A 23,573-nucleotide genomic window follows, 5' to 3' on the forward strand; every position below is an offset into this window, starting at 1 on the left:
CAAATCGAACGTTAAGTTTTGTCCTGTATTTGATAAAGAAATGAATATGATCAATTAAAATGGTATTTGGCTTACACTTTTAAAATAATACTTGGTAGATATCAGGAAAATAAAGCAAAAGGAAACGCGAGTATCACTGCAATGGAAGAGAGATGATACCTTTTAAAGTCTTCACACAACTCGCCCATACAACTGGAGTAAGAAAAGTGACAGATAAATAGAAAATAAAGCCGTCTTATTCTTTTAGCTCAAAGAGAAATGACTTTCATGGTGATACACGATTTCGTAATGCCACAGACATGCAACACTAAGCTTTTACATGGGCTTTGCAGATATCTTGCCATCAATGATTATTTCGTTTTCCTTTTTCGGGGGGTTTGGCGTCCTGATTTACTCCTGTTTGTCTTCCTTTGTATATGTTTTCTAGTGCCCCTGGATTTATTATTTTTTTTTCAGTCCTAGTCGCTGTTAATTATTTTGGAGCGCTCTAGTTTTTGATGTGTGAATTCAGGAGATAAATAACGGAAGGGAAGAGCTCCAGTTCGGCTCGTTTTAATTCTGCTGCCACGGAAAGTTTCAGAAAATAATGGACCGTATGTTTTTTTAAGTTTCTTTTTTATTGTATTTATTCAGCCTTACTGGTTGAAGACAGCTCTTGGTGGGTTTTGTTATTTGGGAAGCCCTAAGCCTAATTTTACTCTGAATTCTTTTGGCAATTTTTGGTCTTTCCTTTTACAGGTTTGTTTTTCACGCTTTTGCTATACTGAATCGAAAAGTGCTCTATCTTGAGTCTGAGGATTTGCATCGAAAACATACATGAAAAGATTCTTCATCTTGATTGGCTTGGATAACGTAGTTTTCAAGAAACATAATACAGGAGAGATGTAATGCAAGGTCTACCACGGAGGAGGGGAGCCGGAGGGGGGGAGGGGGGAGGGGGTCTGCATAACAGCCAACGTTACAAATGTAGGCCAGCCAACAGCTAAACTTCCGCTCTAACAGTTTAATACATCAAACCTTGTCATAGCCCTCCCCCACCCCCATCCGTCTGTAGCACATACCCTAGTTCTAAAATTACGATGTCAACAGCAGAACTTCCAGAATCTCTAACTTTTATTCTGGAATTTTTTAGACTACTGCAAGCATACATAAGATTTGTAAAGAACCTACCTATATCTTTCTTCGATTGTGGCCCTTATGGGACATGCGATATTTTTCGATGTCGAGTAATATGGACTCCAAGAAAACTGTACAGAAACACCCTAAATATTTTAAGAGGTTGCAAAAAGCGGTAGAACACAGTGGCTTATTAAGGAAATGCGGGCTTTTTTCATAATCGCAACTTATCATATGCGACAGGGCATATGCGATTACCATTCTAGAAGACTTTCATAGGCGCACATTCAAAGCATTAGCGCTCGTCCTGTCAGCCTCTCAATGTTTGAAATTTCTTTGGGATCTTGAAAGATCTTGAAATGCCCTCGAAGCTTCTTCTCAAGTGTCATGAGTGAATTAGAACAGAGAAGAAAAGTTTTATGTTGTTAAGGCTGCTTACAATAAAACAAGTAACTGTCTTAACTTTATGGCAAACACCGGTCACCTAAAAATTTATGTCTTATTTAAATATGTTTCATCAAACAACTGAGTAAATAGGTGAATAAACAAATGACATGGTTTCCAAATAATTGGCCAAAAGCAGCGTTTCAACGAAATATCTTCTCATATTTTTGTATATATTTTAGTACTATGTCATGCATATGGTACATTCACTAATATTGGGAATTTACATCACGCAAGTTATAATTGTAGGCTTTGTAAGAGTTGATTACTGACCAATGTAGTTCACGGCTCTTCAACTGCAACATTGCCATGAGCTGTGTTAACTTTATGGCAAACACCGGTCACCTAAAATTTACCTCTTATTTTAATATATTTTATCAAAAAACTAAGTAAATAGGTGAATAAATAAATGAATGAAATATTTTCCAAATAACTGGCTAACTAACAGCTTTGGTGTCTATTTTAGTACTATGCCATGCATATGGTATATTCACTAATATTAGGAATTCACGTCAAGCGATTTATGATTTTAGGCTCTACAAGAGTTTTGATCACTGACCAATGTAGTTCACGGCTCTTCAAATGTAACATTGCCATGAGTAAGATTTTTGAATACAGACCAGTTAATAACAGAACCATGAGGTATGCTGCAATTTGTGTACTGAGCGGCAATGTCGCTTTCGGACAGAACTTTATCCCACATGTTGACACTTGCCAATCGGCCATGAAGAGTTTGGTTACGATCAAAGCTTCCGCCATTAGAGTCTTGCTCTTGTCCAAGCACCAGGAAGCCGCCAGCCTTTAGTACATAATTCTTAGTGGCATCATTCGTTACCTGTTCTGTAAATTGGCCATCTTTATAGAGTTTCGTTACTCCTTGAGTGTTTTCCCAGGTGAGACACAGGTGTTGCCAGGTTTCATCGTAGAGATTTGTCGAGGTAAAACTGAAAAAAAAAACCAATGAACGAAACAAAACAAAACAAAACAAAGCAAAACAAAACAAAACGAAACGAAAAAAAACAAAAAGCATACAGCATTAAATATATATTTGATCATTCAAGAACCTCCTTTTTCATTGTCACTAAGTTGGTCAAGAGAGTTATCCAGTCTGTTAGTCTGTAGTCAGTCAGTTTATAGGAATATGTAAGTGGCTTGTCAGTCAGTCAATCAATCGTTTATCAATGACTTAATCATTCATACATTCAAGCTTCGATTCGTTCAGTGTTTTCATTCATTCAGGCAATCTCTTATTTATAAAATTACTTATAAAATAGAGACCTCACTCACTGTAGAATCTCTGTGGCTCAGCGCGCGGAATCGGAAGGACTGAGGTTCGATTCCTCATGGGAACTCAAAATTTATTTTTGTCCCACGCTCGTGACAAGACGAAAAACATCTTTCTCTTCTTATAAATTGTTTAAGTCAAAGTATCATCTGAGCTACTATTTTGAAAGCCGAGTCGGTTAAGAAACCTCGTCCTTTTATGGCTAAAACCGTAATAAGCGAGTCCTCGTCACTTTAAAGACGAATATTGAGCCCTATTGAGCAGAGTGATCTAAATCATATTTTAAAAAAGGACCCGAATAGTTATTTGCAACGCAACAGGAAAATACGTCTAGATTTGTTTCGGTCAAAGATTAACATATTTGGTATTTAAATCATGATAAGAAAAGGGAAAGAAGCTTAACGCTTTCCGTTTGTTTGTATGTTTAACTTTCTCTCTCCAAGCGTTAGGAAGAAGTCGATCGAAGTATTTCCTGTATAATAACTTATTGTGGCTCGAATAAGAAATACTTCAACTGACTTCTAAAAAATATACGCAGCATTACCTGAAGTCTTTGCCGCCAACATAAAATCGTGTTAATGTTGAATAAATTTCGAAAGTAATCTCATTGTTATGTTTACTGGCATAGCTGACGACATTCTGCTTCCCTTTGTCTTGAACAAGTTTGATTAAAAAACACAACGACAACTGGCTGAGATCTGAAGTTATGGCTGGATGCTTCATGGCGTAATTTTTTGTAGAACGCAGCTTCGGAAACACCATAAGGTACTCTACAAAAGAGGAAATGATTTGCAAAAATTTTTTTAGACAGTTGTTTGAGCAACTGCGCTTTCTTTAACTAAATTTTCCTATTTAGAAGTATACACTATTTGTATAAATGTTCTAGCGTTCTTCAAGAATGCCACACAGTGTTCATTTGTAGGCAACATAGAATAAGACCCAATCCCGTCTTGTTGCCAAGCTTTGAATGATCCGCAGTTCTACCCAGGTAACTTGTAATTTGCCCCCGGTTTCTTTGCAAAGTAGCTGGTTCGGGCGCGCTCTCATCAACTATCTAAGGCCATAATGTAATTAAGAATGTAGAATATGAAGATCGTCTACACGTCATGGTTATTGCATAGGTTAAAGAAGTCAAAAGACGAAGTTATCATTCACTCGTGAATAGAAAGTCGGACGCGTCTCTTAGCCCATTCACCTCTTTTGTGTTTGGGTGCAGCCAAGTGTGTGCGTGTGTACGATCGCGCGCGTTTGTGTCTACTTTCTGCCTTCGTCACTAAACCACCACTTTTTTATCTCATTCGCTATAAAGAATGCTGGTAAGTACGTTACACATCTCTGTAATTACCCGATAGCCATACTAATTAACAAATAGAAAGGCCTGGACTGTGCTCCATTCTGTTGTAAAGCACGGAGGAAGTGGATAGAGCAGGAAAGAAGAGTAGGGAGGTACACGAGACGTAGAGGAGTGTCTCTCCCCACTTCTTTGAAGAAGAAACTGTAGAAACTTTGTGAACACAAAACTATATATACTATACGTGTGTTAGATGTGTTTGATATTTATTACCGTACGTAAGCTTACGTGAAAACCATCAAAAGTCGGAGAGTTCACTTCGTTTCCTCTTTGAGGATTTTCACGTTATAATAATGTCAATTACAGCGCCTGGCATGTTTATACAGACCTTTTTTGGACTCTTCTGTTGCTACTTATCGGCACGCTTGTTCCGAAAATTCACTTTTAATTCACGAAAAAAAAGGCTAGAGGAAAATGGTCGGGCATAGAAGAAATTGGCGTGAGAGCTTTAGCTCAGCTCTGTGTTTTGTACTCTGATAGAGCACGCTCTTTCTGCCAATGACAGTGCGCGTTATATCCGAACTTTTTTCTAAAAGATGACGCGTTTGCATGAGTGGCTGTTTTTTCTTAGTTTTGCCTTCAACCTGCCACCGCCGTAAATGTTTTCGAGTGTCCTTCCACCAGCTTCATTGATCAGAAGGTGGTTGAACAGAGATTGTAAACTAAAGTAAGTCTGACTACGGAAAATTTGTAACCAAACACTGTTCACACGGCAAGCTAATCCAATTTTAGTAGTTTCGTCCTTTGAGACGTAGCTCAGAGGAGTAAAATAAGGCTTTTGTTGCTTGTACTTTACAAGAGAATGGCACGGTTTACACAGCGCGAAAACTTCTACGCAAGTGCGATTGTTTTATTAGTTAGGTAGCGCTTTTAAATTGTCAGAACAAATTTTTCTGGCAGAAGCCTTACACCGCCACACCAAATTGTAAGTTTAAGTGTATAACGTTTCTGATAAAGCTCAAATCAAAATAGAAAATTAACAGGAAACACATGATTAAGTGAGGTAATTTGGTATTATCTACTTGATAACGAAAATTAGCCACTGTTAAAGTGCCAATGCCACGAAAACTTTTTTGGCGCAAATATTTACCTTATCATTTATACAAACCAATTCTGACAGAAGAAAGATTTCAAAAAACTTAAAACTTGATTTTTTCGAGCCCTAAAGAGCTCTTATTTTGTCTTAAAAGTGTCCCGTGGACTGGTAACGAATTAGCGGGTGATGACGTAGAAAACTGTGAAAACCGGCTCCGTTGACACTTACAAATCTCTCACATCTCTTGTAATTTTGTATCGGTCAACGTTGAAATATTCTTGAAACAATGTCCGATAGCGATGTATACCTACCGTCAGCAAGCTCTACCGAGAGTTTTGATACATCGTACTCTACTAGTAAAGAAGAGATGGAAGTTGCGAGAACGATTCAGCCCCACGAACTGAAGAACCGCGTTGACAATACCAAATTACCTTGTTATACTCTCCCAGCGACGCAGCAACACAGTATCTTCTGAAACTCACACCCTTTTCCATGATTAAATAAGTTTGGGTTCGAAAAATCTTGAGATTTTTTCCCCCCTACTCTTGCATCTTTTTACATATTTCTATAACAGTTTCACTGAGCTTTTCTTCATATTTTGCTTGTTAGCGATGATTTGTTATGTATTCTTTTTGGCCTTTGAGTGAGAGATTGGCACGCGCACGGCACATGCACGACTTATGACCGCTGTGCTGGCTCTGTCGGCATCGGTAAATTCTGTCTCATCCGAAAAGAAGGTCTTCGGTTTTTCTAGACACCAACTGACTGCATTCATAGCGCTCAAAAGAAAATTTCCCTCTTCGCAGTCGAACAAATTTCGCACTTGTGTTCACCAATATTTAAAATTTGAAGTAGCGGGTGTCATGTCAATTACTGCTGATATGCGTATGTTATGGGGAAATACCGTTAAATCATTGGCAGCGCCCGAGGACAATATGAAGCGAATCCATCGTTGGCATTAGCTACCCGAGCGGACTAACAGAGTCAGCAATTTTTAGACAATGCCGGCGGCGGAGTCGCAAAAATCGTTAGAGGAAAGACAAAACAAAGAAAACCTAAACGACTGACGTGGGTTTCATTACGACTTCAACACGGTGTGTAATTCATTAAGAATTCCGGTCTAAATCGACACATGCGCAATGAAAGGGACACTGGACACCACTAAGTATCCTAGCGACCGATTGCAGATTCATCAAAACTAGACCCTGTGAGCAGGGTAACTGGGATACCTGGATGGTACTGGATCCGTGGAATCAAGTGTAGTGATACTACGCGTGTCGGACTAGTATACTGAAATAGTGAGCTCAAGTCTGGCCAAGGGCATACACCTGCCTCAAAACATAGCCATGCTATGCATGCAAGAGTTATTTTTTGTAGGGTGGGTGGATTACTTGAAACATTGTAAGTGGTCTACATTCTTACAAAAGGAAAGAAGATTATTAACGCGGGAAAGAATGAAAATGTCGAATTACCTCACACACAGGTATTTTGTGGTAGATTATGTGTGTTGTGCGAATAAATGTAACCAAAAATAAACTGTATTTGTGCCACGGATACCTGTTAGTACAAAATGTAGACAGAAGACTGCAGACCAGGTACAAAATATAGACTGCAGAGTGAGTACAAAGTGCAGACTGAGAATCTGAAGAGTTTTTACGTCTGGTATATAATAACATGTCATCTTACAGCTTACCGAGCGTCACGCAATCGCTTTTCCGCGATCAGCCTTCACGATTATTTGCACTATTGTGGAAAATTCCTGGCCCATTTCTTGATGAAAACCGATCGTAATATAATTTCAAGCCTTCAACATAGTCTTCTTACTTTGCGCACGAGTTGGTTGGTGTGATGTCTGTACAGATTTTACCAATGTAATAAAAGTAGATGACGTGAATAATAGTGATGGTAAAGCAAGCTTAAAACGGCAACAATCGCCAGAAACTACAACGGATACACAGGGTATGAGTAAGTTTTATTGATTTTTCGAGAAAAATCTTCATATTTCGAAATATTTATCGTTGTAAATCGACCATATTTCGTTCCCTATACTTTTCCTTATAACGTGTTCAAATTTTCAACGGTTCCTAGAATAACTTACTCTGAGTCACACAACGCGTGACGCGTTCGTGAATTAATCGTTGGCTCTTTCTCGAAACGTGACCTTGGGTCGCCTGTGACAAGACAATTGCGTAAACAATACTTGACATAATAACATTATACACAAAAAACACGGGATTTTGGATCATGTACTTATTAAAAAAGAATATCCATACAACTACAATGAAAACAAACATAAGATTCACCTTTCTGATCGTGAAATTAATACCATTCGCACTGTTATCGTAGCTACGTTCCCTGGCATCAAGTGAATCTAACATGACATGTTTCTTCACTAGCAGTTTGCATCCATTTGAATTTTGTTCTTCAGTCTCACGGTAGTAGTGTTGTTCAATAGATTGCATAGAGTATATGCAGTTTGGTTTCAGATTTCAGATTTTGCTTTTTACAACGAGTTTACGTTTTCAACTAAGACATTGGCATACTTGGCATACAAGACATACAAGGCATTCAATGCTTTCATGGCTTTCAAGCGTTCGCGATTCTGTCCGATCCAAAATTACCGCTCAATAACATCTTTTTGTGTGGATTGGCCGCGAACAATACGAATTGCGTATGCGTCTATAAGTATTTTGAGCGTTTGCCCCATAATGCTCCAGATGATCGTAATCCAATTACGTTGAAATACAAAACGACTGACAAAATAGTTTTATGGGCAAAAATCTCGTGTTCGTCATGTGACCCGGCCCTGTCCGTGCATGACAACGTCAATCATCATCAAGATAGCACGCGTGATCAGCATGTGAACACCTCATTGGATCACAGTTAGTTGTCATGGTGTTGAGGGCCCAATGACCTCTGGGTACTATTGCGCAGTTTTTCCATTTTGTGGCGGAGGAAAAAAAAAAAAAAAAAAAAAAAAAAAGACGACAAAAAAACAAAGGCATTTTATGACTGGGCTACCACAGGTATCCCAGTAACAAGTTGACCTGCTTTATCAATCGCAAACCTGTTTTGATCGCATGAGCTAAACGCACGGTTAAATAAAAACGTGATGTCGCTTTCACAAACTGTGGGCTTCAAAGCTGAAGCAGTCGATGAAGAAAGAAAGAAAGAGTTTGATGTGCGTGCACGGTTGAAGAAGTAAACGATGATTACGCGATCGTTTCCTTTGACGGCTGGAATGCGGAGTGGAATCGCCGCGTCTGTGATCCACGAGAGATCAGAGATCGAACATTGCCTGATCGGAAAAGAAAGCGAAGAAACCTTTCCCTTCAGTGAACAATGTCTTCGCTTTACGAAAACCGACTTTTACTTTTAAATATCACCCAAACTTATGTAAACAAAAAGTTCAAATTACGGTTCGCTTCAATTTCAGGCGTGAATTTGCATAATCTTTCATGGACAAAATCTTTATGACTTTCAAAGATCAAAACCATTTTCTAAACTACATCTGCTTTATCTTTATCCACTTAGCAAACAAAGCTTTCGAAATTACAGTCAAAACACCAGACGTTGTTCACTTCGAATTTCTCGATCTTAGTTTCTCAGGCTAGGCCGCATCCAAACAGGTTTTACTACACAGCTTCCATCTAAGACTCCCAGTGGAACGTGACGTATAATACGTCACGCGTTACTAGGTAACAGTGCTCATACATATGCACGAACCCCACTCAAGTGGAAGTCGTCATAATTGTGCTACAAACACAGCTGGCTTTCTTTCTCGGCTCTGGAAGTCAAAAATTAATTCTTGATTCTTTCAAAATAAAGAGAAATCGTTCGCTACAAGATAGAGCCTTTATACAAAAAAGCCTGTGCGGTTAAGATGGCTGGATATTGGCTTCGTATTACGAGACCGATCTAAAAAACTATGTAACGTGATTTCCCCATATATAAGTACACAACTAAGTATATAAGTACACAACTGTGTTTGCCTTGAAACACCCATTAATTCAGACTTTAATCATTTTGTGAACACGAGTAAATTTCGTTTGCCTTCGTAAAGGGAAAGTCGCTATTTTAGAGTTTTTTTAATATATATTCGGTATAGGTGTCTCGGAAAGCTGTTTCAAGCTACCTAAACTCGAAGGTGGAATATTAACTGACCTATTTTGCATCTCTGTTTTCCTTCTGGTCCTGATGAACAGCTGCAGTCATTATCAACTGTTATAGAATAACAGAGAAAATGAATAATATCAGGAAAAAATTTATGTTTGTCAAAACGAGTCTGTGTGAAGTAAAATGACGATGAATGATGGCTCAGTAGGAGTTAGATACGAAAAGCACGTGCGCGAAATACTTTTGAAAATATTGTTCTAGGAACCAACACCTTTACCGTTTTCGCAGTGGCTTCCCTTGTATGCTTTCGTACAGCGACACTTGTAGCTGTTTGTCCGGTACAGAGGTACACAAGTTCCATTGTTCTGACAGGGCAACCTCGAACAAGGAGACTAAAAGCGAGAAAATCAATTACTTACTCCCTTGATAAAAACCAGTTAAAAAAACTTCGATAACGGATCAATAAAACGACCTAAAAATGGCTTCCGACGAGAGATATATTAACCTTGAACACTTGAATAAATTTTCTCGAACAATTGCAACCGATTTTAGCTATTATAAGGATGAAATAATAATAATAATAAAAAAACACGTGATGATAAGATAAAGTAGAAAAAGGAAAATAATTTTACCGCAATACTGTAGTGATACCAAAGATGGTTGGCGATAAACTTATCGGAATGGGTGTAATGGTCAGATGGAAGCAGTTCACATAGCAGATTGTCAATGTTATCATCCAAATCTGCCAGGTTGAAGGACAAACAAGGATCCTTCTCCAGACACTTGAACGCGCACTCAGAGGAGTCTTGGACCAGTTCTGTACCAACAGTTGTAACGTTCAAATAGTAGCCTTTGTGAGCAAGGAAATTGGCGAAGACAAACCCAACGTTTGGTGTTTGTCCTGTGTTTTGATAAAGAAATGAAAATTACCAATTAAAATGGTTTCGACTTTCTCAAAAAGACGATGCAGATATCAGGAAAATAAAGCAAAAAGGAAGAAAGACAACACCTTTTGAAGTCTTCACAGAACTCGCCGATACAACCAGAGCAAGAAGATTGGCAGATAAAAAGAAAAAAGCCATCTTATTCTCGTAGCTCATGGTGATACACGATTTTGTAATGCCAGAGACACGTAACATAAAGCTTTTGCATTGGCTTTGCAAACATCTGCTTCTGTTAATGACATGTTATCTTGTCATCAATTATTATTTTGTTCTCCTTTTTTGGGGGTTTGGCTTCCTAATTTGCTCCCGTTTGTCTTTCTCTGTAAATGTTTTCTAAAATGTTTTCTTCCTCTGTAAATTTTTTTTCAGGCGTTTGACTTCCTGTATTGCTCTTGTTTGTCTTCCTCTGGAAATTTTTTCAAGCGTCCCTGGGTTCTTTATTTTCTTACTAGTTGCTGCTATTTCAGCGCTCTAGTTTTTGATTTGTAAATTCAGGAGAAAATAATAGACCAGTAGAACTCCAGTTCAGCTCGTTTTAATTCTGCTGTCACGGAAAGTTCCAGGAAATAATAGAGCGTCTGTTTATTATGGCTTTTTTTATTGAAATTATCTAGCTGTATTGCTTGAAGACAGCGCCCGGCGGGCTATTGTTATTTGGGAAGCCCTTACACTGATTTTACTCCGAATTCTTTTAGCACTTTTTAGTCTTTCCCGCAAACGGAAGAAAGATGATAACCTCTGAAGTTAGCTAACATTAAAAATGTCGGCCAGCCAATAGTTAATCTTTCGCTCTGACAGTTTAATACATCAAACCATGTCATAGCCCTCCCCCCCCCCCCCCCCGCCCTAGTTCTTAAACTACGATATCAACAGCCGAATTTTCAGATTCTGTAAATTTTGCTCTGGAATTTTCTAGACTACTGCAAGCATTTTACTAAGTAAATAGGTGAATAAATGAATGAAATGTTTTCCAAATAACTGGTCAAGAGCAGCGTTTCAACGAAATATCATTCCGTATTTTGGTATCTATTTTAGAACTATGCCATGCATATGGTACATTCACTAATGTTAAGAATTTACATCACGTGAGCTTTGCTTTTAGGCTCTGCAGAAGTTTTGATCATTGACCGATGTAGTTCAGGGCTCTTCAACTGTGACATTGCCATGAGTAAGATTTTTGAATGCAGACCAGTTAAGAACAGAACCATGCGGTACACTGCAATTTGTGTGCTGAGCGGCAATGTCGCTTTCGGAAAGAACCTTATCCCACATGTTGACACTTGTCAATCGGCCATGAAAAATGTTGCTACGGGGGCTTTTCTCCCTCCACATAAAACCAAAATTTCTACAGTCCAATTCGACTTGGAAGCAGTAGACAACGTTCTTCTCCTCCCTTTTTTTATTGACCGAGAGGAAGTCAAGGTCCATAAAAAGGGACAAAAAGAGCGAAGCCAATAATTAGTCATCATGGTCAAAAACGCATATACATTCTCAAGCATACATTTGCATTTTCAGCCGACAAGTTGAATATTCGCGGCGTGATAGAAGGTAACGGTGACATATACAAACTTATGCAAATTAGAGTTGACGGCATTTTGCTCAAAACAAAAGGAAAAGATAAAAGCTGTCAAATACCTGCCTTCCAGTTGAACAGGGAAACGACGTAGGTAAATAGGTACTATTTCTGTGTGTCTTCAAGTTCAAAAAAGTTAATGTAATCTACGAGATCGACCCAAAAGACTGTGTGACGGGATTTCCTCATGTATAAGCATATCAATTGTGGTTGCCTTAAAACGACCACTTCTTCAAACTTAGATCATTTGTGAACACGTGTGAATTTGGTTGGAGCTCGTAAAGGGATAATCGCTTTTTGAGCGCTTTTAATAAGTACTCGGTATAGGAGTCTCGGAAAACTGTTTCAAGCTATATTAACTCTCGAAGGTAGAATACTAATTAACCTATTTTGCATCTCTGTTTTCCTTCTGGTCCAGCTGCAGTCATTATCGATTGATGTAAAAAGAAAAGAGAAAGTGAATTAAAATGGGAAATTTTCTGTTTGCAAAAACAAGTCAGTGTTTCAGATACGATAGGCAATAGAAAACTGACACTGAACACGATGAACAAGACACGATATCTTTTCATCAATTAATATTTTGTTTTCCTTTTTTAGTCGTTTGGCCTCCTGTTTTGCTCCTGTTTGTCTTCCGCTGTAGATGTTTTCTAGTGCCCCTGGATTTTTTTCTTTTTTTTTTCAGTCCTAGTCGCTGTTAATTATTTTAGAACGCTCTAGATTTTGATGTGTGAATCCAGGAAATAAATAATGGTGGGGAAGAGCTCCAGTTCAGCTCATTTTAATTCTGCTGCCACGGAAAAGTTTAGAAAAGAATGGAGCGCATGTTTATTTAAGTTTCTTTTTTATTGTATTTATCTAGCTTTATTGCTTGAAGACAGCGCTTGGTGGGTTTTGTTATTTGGGGAGCCCTAAGCCTAATTTTACTCTGAATTCTTTAAGAAATTTTTGGTCTTTCCTTTTACAGGTTTGTTTTCACGCTTTTACGATACTCAAGCGAAAAGTGCTCTATCTTGAGTCTGAGGATTTACATCGAAAACACACATGAGAAGATTCTTCATAATAATTGCCTTGGATAATGTAGTTTTCATGTTACACAATACAGGAGAGATGTGATGCAAGGTCCACCATGGAGTAAGGGGGGAGGGGGTAGGGGGTCTGCATAACAGCTAACATTGATAATGTAGGCCAACCAACAGCTAAACTTCCGCTCTAACAGTTTAATACATCAAACCTTGTCATATCCCACCCCCACCAATGATCAATGTAGTTCACAGCTCTTCAACTGCAACATTGCCATGAGTAAGATTTTTGAATACAGACCAGTTAATAACAGAACCATGAGGTATGCTGCAATTTGTGTACTGAGCGGCAATGTCGCTTTCGGACAGAACTTTATCCCACATGTTGACACTTGCCAATCGGCCATGAAGAGTTTGGTTACGATCAAAGCCTCCGCCAATAGAGTCTTGCTCTTGTCCAAGCACCAGGAAGCCGCCAGCCTTAAGTACGTAATTCTTAGTGGCATTTTTCGTTACCTGTTCTGTAAATTGACCATCTTTATAGAGTTTCGTTACTCCTTGAGTGTTTTCCCAGGTAAGACACAGGTGTTGCCAGGCATCATTGTAGAGATTTGTCGAGGTAAAACTGAAACCAAAAAAAAAAATTAAAAAACTAAACAAAACAAAAAAAAACAAAAAAACAAACAAAAAAAAAAGGACAGCATTAAAAAAAAAGCAAACAATATTAAATATATTTGATCATTCAAGACCCTCCTTTTCCACTGTCACTAAGTCAGTCAATAGAGTCATTCAGTCTGTTAGTCAGTAGTCAGTCAGTTTATAGCAATATGTAAGTGGCCTGTCAGTCAGTCAGTCTCACGGTCAACTAATTAGTCGGTAAAACAGTCAGTAAATTACCAGTCAGTCAATCAATCGTTTATCAATGACTTGATTGTTCATACATTCAAGCTTCGATTCGCTCAGTGTTTTCATTCATTCAGTCAGTCTCTTATTCATGCAATTACTTATAAAATAGAGACTTCGCTCACTGTCTCTGTGGCCCAGTGCGCGGAATCTGGAGGTCTGAAGTTCGATGCCTCATAGGATTTCAGAATTTTTTCTTTGTCCCACGTTCGTGATAAGACGAAAAACATCTTTCTCTACTTATAAAATGCTTCAGGAGCTAATTTCATCTCTGCTATATCAAAGTATCATCTGAGCTACTATTTGAAAGCTGGGTTGGTAAAGAAACCTCATCTTTTTATAGCTAGAACCGTAATAAGCGAGTCCTCGTCTAGATTTGTTTTGGTCAAACATATTTGGTATTTAATTACGATAAGAAAAGAGAAGGAAGCCAAGGCTTTTCGTTTGTTTGTATTTTCAACTTTCTCTCTCTCTCCAAGCATTAGGAAGAAGCCAATCTTAGCATTTCCTCTATCATGACTTATCGTGGCTCGAAAAAGAAATTCCCCGACCGACATCTAAAAAATATATGCAGCATTACCGGAACATCTTGAAGCCAACATAAAACTCTGTTTGTGTTGGATAAATCTCGACAATCATGTCATTGCTATGAACACGGGCATAGCTAACGACCATCTGATCCCCTTGGTCTTGAACAAGTTTGATGAAAAAACACAGCGACAACTGGCTGAGATCTGAAGCTATGGCTGGATTCTTCATGGCGTAATTTTCGGTAGAACGCAGCTCAAGAAACACCATAAGGTACTCTATAAGAGAGGAAATGAATTGCAGAAATTTTAGACAGTTGTTTGAGAAACTGCAATTTGTTTAATTAAATTTCCCATTTCAGAAGTATCTAGTATTTGTAAATATCTTTTAGAGTTCTTTAAAAATGCTGCACACTTATCGGGACGATGGCCCAACAGTGTTCAATTGTAAGCAAAATAGAACAAGACTCCATCCCGTCTTGTTGTTAAGTGTTTAACGACCCGCAGTTAGGTAACTCATAGTTTGCCCCCACTTTCTTTGCAAGGTGGTTGGTTCGGGGGCTGCACCCTTATCAAATATCTAAGACCGCAACGTAACTGTTAACATTGTAGAATATGAAGATCGTCGCATGGATGTCATTGTTAGGGAAGGTACATTATTTTCTTGGGAGGGGGAGGGGGTGGGTGGGGTTGGGGAATTTTGGTATTTTTTTCCAAAAGAAGTGTTGGCCCTCCCATGCATTTTAATAAAAAAACTCCTGACCCCCCAACTTTAGGTGACTGACAAAAGTGCGACCCTTTCCCTCACTACTACATGGTATGTTCCATACCATAGAAACCTCAGAACATTTCGCTTGTGGACGCAAAATATTTGATGATAAATGTATCCCGGTAATGAATGTGTGCAAGCTGAAACAAGAAAATGCGAACAATCAGTGTGGGATATTTACGTTTTAGAGCTGAAGTTTGAATATGGAAGCATAAACTTTGCGAATTCGTAAGTTCTTCTCCAGCTACACTAACTCCACGACCCTATCCCAATTGCAGCAAACTTCCCGACTTTCACTACCTACCGAGTACGAAAACACATACGAGTGGCCATGGCCGCAAACCTGATGATTGTCAGCCTCGAACTCAAATAAAACAGATGCTTCAAAAGAGTAAGCTCAAAGCAGGGGATAAAAAGGTAATCAAAGAGTTTTCTGAAAAAATACATTGTTTCAGAAAAGCTTGTTGCAGATTTTATTTAGCATCTAACTGATATTGAAATACGAAAAGATAAGCGGCGAACAGAAAGCAACAGGAATACAATGATATTGACTGAGAAGATCTCTATCACATAAATCAGTTGTCTTCCCTCAGAGTAGGTGAACTTGAAATTTAAATTAATCACCACAATATTGCATTCAAAGTAAAGAAATATGAGAAAGTGAGGGCTGTGAAGGCATATATTCCCTTTGAATAGCTAACAAAGAGGTATTAACCTCCCCTTCTGGTGCTGACTTTCACTGATGACCCTCCTCTGTGAGGACCCAGCCCTTCCCACCTCCAGGAAAAACGAACCTTCCCTTATAGCGTAGGGTACAGAAGGCAAAATACGAAGCTATCACTCGCTGGTGAATATGCATGTGAATGGTGCACCCGAGTGTGTGCGTGTATGTGCGTGTGCGTGTGTGTGAGCGCGCATGCGTTTGTGTCTAGTTTTACCTTCGTTACTACACCACGACTTTATAGTGTTTGTGAGCAAGCTACACATCGCTATAATTATCTGATAGTTATACCAAATGAATTAACAAATAGAGAAGCTTTCATTGTGCTAGCGCTCTGTTCTGTTGTAAAGCACGTTGGAAGCGGCTAGAAACACGAGACTTAGTCGAATGTTTCTCCCCACTTCTATAAAGACGAAACTACAGAAACTTTGTGAATACGAAACTATTTATAATATACGGGTGTTAGTTGTGATTAATATTTATTATCGCACGTAAGTTTACGTGAAAACCTTCAAAACTCGGGCAATTTATTTCGTTCCTCCTCCGGGATTTTCGTCTCATGTCATAATAACGTCAATTACGACACTTGGCATGTTTACAAACCTTTATTTGGCTCTTCTGTTGCTACTTACCGGCTCGCTTGTTCCGAAATTTCCCTTCCAATTGACGAAAAAAAGCTAGAGTGAAGTCCGGAATATGGTCGGGCATAATTAAAATTGGCAGATGGCGCGAGAGCTTTAGCTCATCTCCGTGTATTGCACTCTGATAGAGCACGTTCTTTCTACCAATGACAACGCGTGCTATATATGAAGTTTTTTTTCTAAAAGATGATACGTTTGCAAGGCTGGCTGTTTTGTCTGAGTTTTGCTTTCAACCTGCCACCGCCGTTAATGTTCTTGAGTGTCTGTCCACCAGCTTTACTGCTGAGAAGGTAGTTGAACGGAGTTTGTAAACTAAAATAAGTTGAAATACCGAAAATTTGTTACCAAACAGCGTTCACGCGAAAGTCAATCCGATTTTGATAGTATTTCTCCTCTCAGACGTAGCTTGGAGAAATGAAAACGGGATTTTTTTGCCTGTACTTAACTAGAGAGGGGCTCCGTCAACACAGCGGCCAAACGTCTGCGCAAGTGCTACTGTTGTATTGGTTGTGTAGCGCGCTTTTAGATTTTCAGGACCCATTTGTCTGGCAGAAGCCTTATACACCGCCACACCAAATTGTAAGTTTAGGTGTATAAAGTTTTTGATAAAGCTCAAATCAAAATAGTAAATTAACATGAAACACATGATTGAGTGTGATAATTTGGTATTGTCAACTTGATAACGTAAGTTGGCCACTGTTTAGAGTTTAGCCCTTCCCTCTAACGAATTGCCAACGCTTCAAACGTCAGCTTTGAAAATCTTATCGGTCGGCCAGTTTACGTCATCAACTCAGTTGATAATACCAAATTACTTTGTTGTACTCTCCCAGCGACGCAGCGAAACAGTCTTTTCTGAAACTTCTACTCTTTTCCTTGGTTAAGTAAGTTTTGGGTTCGAGAAAGTCTTGAGATTTCCTTTTCCCCACTTTTGCAGCTTTTTATCACACTCAATTATCACATTCATTGAGCTTTTCCGCATATTTTACGTGTCAGCGATTGTTTGCTATGTATTCCTTCTGGCTTTTCCGTTGGAAATTTGCACACACCAAGCAAAAACTGATCCCCTTGCGGATGCACGACTTATGACCACTGCGCTGGCTCTGTCAACGAAGTAAATTTAGTTTCATCCGAGTGGAAGGTCTACGGTTTTTCTAGACAGCTACCGACTGCATTCATAGCGCTCAAAACAATATTACCCTTTTCGCAATCGAACGAATTTCACACATGTGTTCACTAATATTTAAAGTTTGAAGTAGCGGGTGTCATGACAATCGCTATTGACATGCGTATGTTATGGGGAAATACTGTTAAAGAAGTTTTTGGGTTGATCTCGTAGAATATTCGATAGATTTTTTTCCTCAACCTCAGGAGAATACTTTTTGGGCCATATCCTCGCATTTGAGAAAATATCAACAAATCAAATCAAGCCCTTTCAAAAAGGTCTCTTAATTTTTCAGCTTCTGCGCGAAATTATTCAAATACCGAGCTCTATATCAAGTTTATTGAATTTGTCGCAATAACGTTTCATCTGACGAATTTTCAACGTGTTCTTAGGCATTTTAAAATTTGTTCAAACCATGCCGTCAAATGGAATTTTCACTTCCGAAATAATTTCTATTTCGCCATAGTGGGAAAATGATAAACTTCTCTTACTTAATTCGCATTGAGCGCTTAACGAAGGAGATAAAACAAGAGCAAAATACAATATGCGAAATCATGCATTGTGTCGCTGGCAATGCCTGGGGACAATTTGAAGCGAATCTTGAGTTCGAATTGGCTACCCAAGCGGGCTATCAGAGTTAGCAACTTTTGGACAATGTAGGCGGTGGAGTCGTAAGAATCAGCAGAGCAAAGACAAAACAAAGAAAAAGGAAACAACCGTCGTGGGTTTATTGTGCCACAAACATAGTTGGCTTTCTTTCTCGGCTCTGGAAGTAAAAAAGTCATTTTTGATTCTTTTAAAATAAAGCGAAATCATTTGCTAAATGATGTCAAGGTCCATAAAAAGGGCAAAACAGAACGAAGCCAATATTCAGTCATCATATTGAAAAACGTCAGTCATATATTTGCATTTTCAGCCGACGACGGCATTTTGCTTAGAACAAAAGGAAAAGATAAAAGCTGTCAGATATCTACTTGCGTTTATTGTAGATTGATCCACTTGAAGGAGAAAGAGTAAACTCAATGTAGTCATGATTTTGAAACGCTCAAAAAACAAAATCCTTAAGTTGAAAAAAATCTATAAAAAATATTACGACATCGACCCAAAAACCCGAGTAACGGGATTTCCCCATATATAAGTACATCAATTGTGGTTGCCTTGAAACGCCCATGCTTCAAATTTTAATAGTTTGTGAACAAGTGTGAATTTCCTTTATCTCCGTAAAGGGAAGCTCGCTTTTTTAGGGCTTTTTATTTATATTCGGTATAGGTGTCTCGGAAACCTGCTTTAAGCTACCCTAACTTGAAGGTGGACTATTAACTGACCTATTTTGCATCTCTGTTTTCCTTCTGGTCCTGATGAACAGCTGCAGTCATTATCAACTGATATAGAAAGAACAGAGAAAATGAATGATAATGGAGCAAAAAATTATGTTTGTAAAAACAAGTCAGTGTGAAGTCAGATGACGATGAATGATGGCTTAGCAGGAGTAAGATACGACAAGCACGCGCATGAAATATTTTTAAAAACATTGTTCTAGAAACCAAAACTTTACCTTTTTCGCAGTGGCTTCCTGTGTATGCTTTCGCACAGCGACACTTGTAGCTGTTTGTCTGGTACAGAGCTATACAAGTTCCATCGTTTTGACAGGGTAACTTCGAACAAAGAGGCTAAAACCGAGAAAATCAATAACTTACTCCCTTGATAAAAACCAGTTAAACAAACTTCGTGAAAGATCGATAAAACGACTTAAAAATGGTTTACAACCAAAAAATTGTAAAGATAAAGCCATTGAGAGATACATTAACGTTGAACAGTCTAAGAAGATTGCAACCGGTTTAAGTTATTATTAATGAATGAAGGGGTAAGTTTCTAAAGAAACTGTGGTGCTGCGTCGGTGGGAGAGTATAGAAGGTAATTTAGTGTTAACAACTGGGTTGAAAACGTAAATTAGCCACCGTAAAGAGTAAAAAAGCTGACGTTTCGAGCGTTAGCCCTTCGTCAGAGCGATAAGAGGAATTGTGGGTTGTGTATGGATTTATATGTAGAAAGTGGAGCTACGCCATTGGTGGGAATATGATGACGAAAAAACAGGAATAAATTAGTTGAATGAAAAGCGCTCGTTGATTCCGTGGGGATTAAGGGTGCCGATTTGAAATATAAATTTTTGTTCTAGTGTTTTACGGCTTTCTGAACTGCCTAGATGTAAGGAAAGGCCGCAAACTGCCATATGCTGTTTAGAATGATAAGGAAGATTAAAGTGTCTAGCGACTGGCTTGGATGCGTCCTTGTCATTTATTTCCACATCGCGAAGGTGTTCTCGGAATCGGTCACCCAGTCGTCTTCCTGTCTCGCCGATGTATAACTTATTGCAATAAGTGCAAGTTATGCAGTAAATAACATTGGCGGAGGTACACGTAAAGTGATCAATGATCTTAATGGATCTTTTGGGTCCCGATATTTTCTGTACGTTGTGAATGAAAGGACAAGTTTTGCATCGTGAGCGAGCGCATTTAAAAGTTCCAGATTGGTCATTGGTTTGAAATGAACTCCTGACTAAAAAGTTGCCTATGTTTTTGTCACGTTTGAATGAAATAAGTGGGGGTTGCGAAAAGATAGTGCCAGTCTCTGAATCGTTTTGGAGTAATTTAAAATTTTTAAGAATGATAGATTTAACTGCGTGGTTGTGAGGGTGAAATGTAAGAGTAAATGGAATGCGATCCGTGTTCTCCTTCTCGGCCGTTTGTAGTGCTGCCTGTCGATCGATTTGTTGGGCACGGTGGTAGCCCGCTTGAACGACAGAAACAGGATAGCCGCGTTTATCGAAAAACTGGCACATTGCCTCTGATTTTTCGGAAAAATCAGAGTCGTCACTACATAAACGACGAAGTCTGAGAAACTGTGAAAAAGGTATGGAGTTCTTGACGTGTGATGGATGTGAGGATGAATACAACAAGTAACTATGTGAATCTGTAGGTTTGTAGTAAACACTAGTACATAAGCCGTTGCCTTCAATTGAAATTTTGATGTCTAGAAAAGCCAAAGAATTGTCGGAAATTTCCCAGGTATATTTAAGAGCCGGATGAAAGGAATTGACGGCGGTTATAAATTGAGTGAGCTCCTCTTTGGTAGAGGAGGTAGCGCCGATGCAATCGTCAATGTAGCGGCCGTAGAGTTGAGGTTTTGGGCCGTGGTATTGGCTAAAAAATTGATCTTCGATAAAACCTACAAAAAGATTGGCGTAGCTGGGTCCCATTTTAGTACCCATGGCCACGCCATTAGTTTGTTTGTAGTAGTTACCACCGAATGAAAAGCAATTGAGTGTGAGTACTAGTTCGGCCATACGGAGTAGTGTTTCAGAGCTAGGTTCCTTAACAGTGCGTTGATCGAAAAAATGTTTGAGGGCCCGGAGACCTTCGTCATTGGGAATGACAGTGTAAAGAGATGTTATATCCATGGTGAAAATAAGTTTGTTTTGGTCGAGGAAACTAAAGTCACGAAAAATTTCAAGTGCGTGTTGGCTGTCCTTAATGTAAGACGGTAGAGTTTTGACGATAGGTGCCATAATTTTGTCGAAATAGCTGGAAATAAGTTATAACCTCAACTCTACGGCCGCTACATTGACGATTGCATCGGCGCTACCTCCTCTACCAAAGAGGAGCTCACTCAATTTATAACCGCCGTCAATTCCTTTCATCCGGCTCTTAAATATACCTGGGAAATTTCCGACAATTCTTTGGCTTTTCTAGACATCAAAATTTCAATTGAAGGCAACGGCTTATGTACTAGTGTTTACTACAAACCTACAGATTCACATAGTTACTTGTTGTATTCATCCTCACATCCATCACACGTCAAGAACTCCATACCTTTTTCACAGTTTCTCAGACTTCGTCGTTTATGTAGTGACGACTCTGATTTTTCCGAAAAATCAGAGGCAATGTGCCAGTTTTTCGATAAACGCGGCTATCCTGTTTCTGTCGTTCAAGCGGGCTACCACCGTGCCCAACAAATCGATCGACAGGCAGCACTACAAACGGCCGAGAAGGAGAACACGGATCGCATTCCATTTACTCTTACATTTCACCCTCACAACCACGCAGTTAAATCTATCATTCTTAAAAATTTTAAATTACTCCAAAACGATTCAGAGACTGGCACTATCTTTTCGCAACCCCCACTTATTTCATTCAAACGTGACAAAAACATAGGCAACTTTTTAGTCAGGAGTTCATTTCAAACCAATGACCAATCTGGAACTTTTAAATGCGCTCGCTCACGATGCAAAACTTGTCCTTTCATTCACAACGTACAGAAAATATCGGGACCCAAAAGATCCATTAAGATCATTGATCACTTTACGTGTACCTCCGCCAATGTTATTTACTGCATAACTTGCACTTATTGCAATAAGTTATACATCGGCGAGACAGGAAGACGACTGGGTGACCGATTCCGAGAACACCTTCGCGATGTGGAAATAAATGACAAGGACGCATCCAAGCCAGTCGCTAGACACTTTAATCTTCCTTATCATTCTAAACAGCATATGGCAGTTTGCGGCCTTTCCTTACATCTAGGCAGTTCAGAAAGCCGTAAAACACTAGAACAAAAATTTATATTTCAAATCGGCACCCTTAATCCCCACGGAATCAACGAGCGCTTTTCATTCAACTAATTTATTCCTGTTTTTTCGTCATCATATTCCCACCAATGGCGTAGCTCCACTTTCTACATATAAATCCATACACAACCCACAATTCCTCTTATCGCTCTGACGAAGGGCTAACGCTCGAAACGTCAGCTTTTTTACTCTTTACGGTGGCTAATTTACGTTTTCAACCCAGTTGTTAACACTAAATTACCTTCTAAGTTATTATTAGGATGAAATAATAGTGAGAAAAAAAAAACGTGATAATAAGATTAAGCAGAAAAAGAAAATTATTTTACCGCAATACTGTGATGATACCAAAAATGGTTGGTGATGAACTTGTCTGAAAGGGTGCAATAGTCAGATGGAAGCAGTTCACACAGCAGATTGTCCATCATTCGAATCTGCCAGGTTGAAGGACAAACATGGATCCTTCTCCAGACACTTGAACGCGCACTCAAAGGGGTTTTGGACCAGTTCTGTACCAACAGTTGTGATGTTCAAGTAGTAGCCATTGTGAGCAAGAAAATTAGTGAAGACAAACTCATTATTTGGCGTATGTCCTGTGTTTGATAAAGAAATGAAGATGACCAATTAAAATTGTTTTAGCCTATACTTTCTTTAAAACATGATGTAGATATCAGGAAAATAGAGCGGAAATGAACGCGAGTATCACTGCAACGAAAGAAAGATGATACCTTTTGAAGTTTGCACAGCACTCGCCCATACAACCAAAGCAAGAAAATTGGCACATAAATAGAGAGAAACCCATCTTAATCTTGTAGCTCAAAGAGAAATGACTTTCACGGTGATACACCATTTCGTAATGCCACAGACATGCAACATAAAGCTTTTTCCATGGGCTTTGCAAACATCTGCTACGGTTAATGACACGTGATATCTTGTCATCGATTATTAATTTGGTCTCCTTTTTTAGGCCTTTGGCCTCCTGATTTGCTCCTGTTTGTCTTCCTTTGTAAATGTTTTCTCGCTTCGCTAGGTTTCTTTATTTTTCTTTATAGTGAAGTTCGGATATAACACGCGCCGTCATTGGTTGGAAGAGCGAGCTCGATGAGAGTATAGAGCATAGAGCTGAGCTAAAGCTGTAACGCCATCTGCCAAATTGTACTATGTTCGACCTTTTCTGGGACTTCTTTCTAGCCTTTTTTTCGATAATTGAAAGTGAAATTTCGGAACATTCGAGCCGGCAAGTAGCTACAGAAGAATCAAACAAAGGTTTGTTAACATACCAGGCGCTGTAATTTACGTCCTTAAAACGTGAGCAGAGACGAAAATCCTCAAAGGGAACACAAAA

At 39.0% G+C, this 23,573-nt stretch overlaps 3 protein-coding genes across 4 annotated transcripts; all 3 read right to left on the reverse strand.

Moving 5' to 3' along the window:
• Positions 1-1,095: 1,095 nt before the first annotated feature.
• Positions 1,096-10,529, reverse strand: LOC113664383 (C-reactive protein 1.1). Of its 2 annotated transcripts, none has more exons than XM_089201858.1 (6): positions 10,358-10,529; positions 9,981-10,249; positions 9,626-9,740; positions 9,397-9,453; positions 3,390-3,615; positions 1,096-2,504 (listed from the first exon to the last, which is right to left on the reverse strand). In XM_089201858.1, exons 1-6 carry the CDS (start codon positions 10,485-10,487, stop codon positions 2,129-2,131), a joined length of 1,173 nt encoding a protein of 390 aa, XP_089057984.1. In that variant the 5' UTR covers positions 10,488-10,529; the 3' UTR covers positions 1,096-2,128. The 2 variants fall into 2 exon arrangements, with proteins under 2 accessions (XP_089057984.1, XP_089057983.1); XM_089201857.1 differs by having other exon boundaries at positions 9,397-9,456; positions 10,358-10,511.
• Positions 10,530-12,518: 1,989 nt separating this feature from the next.
• On the reverse strand, positions 12,519-14,713 carry LOC149049224 (C-reactive protein-like). Its single transcript, XM_089201869.1, has 2 exons — positions 14,368-14,713; positions 12,519-13,509 (listed from the first exon to the last, which is right to left on the reverse strand). Exons 1-2 carry the CDS (start codon positions 14,583-14,585, stop codon positions 13,134-13,136), a joined length of 594 nt encoding a protein of 197 aa, XP_089057995.1. The 5' UTR covers positions 14,586-14,713; the 3' UTR covers positions 12,519-13,133.
• A 4,091-nt stretch (positions 14,714-18,804) lies between these two features.
• On the reverse strand, positions 18,805-22,821 carry LOC149049225 (inactive serine protease PAMR1-like). The gene is made up of 3 exons (XM_089201871.1): positions 22,558-22,821; positions 19,163-19,277; positions 18,805-18,989 (listed from the first exon to the last, which is right to left on the reverse strand). Exons 1-3 carry the CDS (start codon positions 22,654-22,656, stop codon positions 18,895-18,897), a joined length of 309 nt encoding a protein of 102 aa, XP_089057997.1. The 5' UTR covers positions 22,657-22,821; the 3' UTR covers positions 18,805-18,894.
• Positions 22,822-23,573: the final 752 nt, after the last annotated feature.

This window comes from Pocillopora damicornis, chromosome 3 (assembly GCF_964200805.1).
Source record: "Pocillopora damicornis chromosome 3, jaPocDami1.2, whole genome shotgun sequence".
Classification (NCBI taxonomy): domain Eukaryota; kingdom Metazoa; phylum Cnidaria; class Anthozoa; order Scleractinia; family Pocilloporidae; genus Pocillopora; species Pocillopora damicornis.

Excerpts from the sequence above, each read along its gene's own strand:
- LOC113664383 (XM_089201857.1), bottom strand. The coding sequence starts at position 10,487 with ATGTTACGTGTCTCTGGCATTACAAAATCGTGTATCACCATGAGCTAC. Across the intron at positions 9,741-9,980 it reads GGTATCACTACAGTATTGCG|TCTCCTTGTTCGAGGTTGCC; the intron begins GTAAAATTATTT and ends TCTCGCTTTTAG. Across the intron at positions 2,505-3,389 it reads GTTGGCGGCAAAGACTTCAG|TTTTACCTCGACAAATCTCT; the intron begins GTAATGCTGCGT and ends TTTTTTTTTCAG.
- LOC149049224 (XM_089201869.1), bottom strand. The coding sequence starts at position 14,585 with ATGGTGTTTCTTGAGCTGCGTTCTACCGAAAATTACGCCATGAAGAAT. Across the intron at positions 13,510-14,367 it reads GTTGGCTTCAAGATGTTCCG|TTTTACCTCGACAAATCTCT; the intron begins GTAATGCTGCAT and ends TTTTGGTTTCAG.
- LOC149049225 (XM_089201871.1), bottom strand. The coding sequence starts at position 22,656 with ATGATGGACAATCTGCTGTGTGAACTGCTTCCATCTGACTATTGCACC. Across the intron at positions 19,278-22,557 it reads GGTATCATCACAGTATTGCG|CCTCTTTGTTCGAAGTTACC; the intron begins GTAAAATAATTT and ends TCTCGGTTTTAG. Across the intron at positions 18,990-19,162 it reads AGGAAGCCACTGCGAAAAAG|TTGATAATGACTGCAGCTGT; the intron begins GTAAAGTTTTGG and ends TTTCTATATCAG.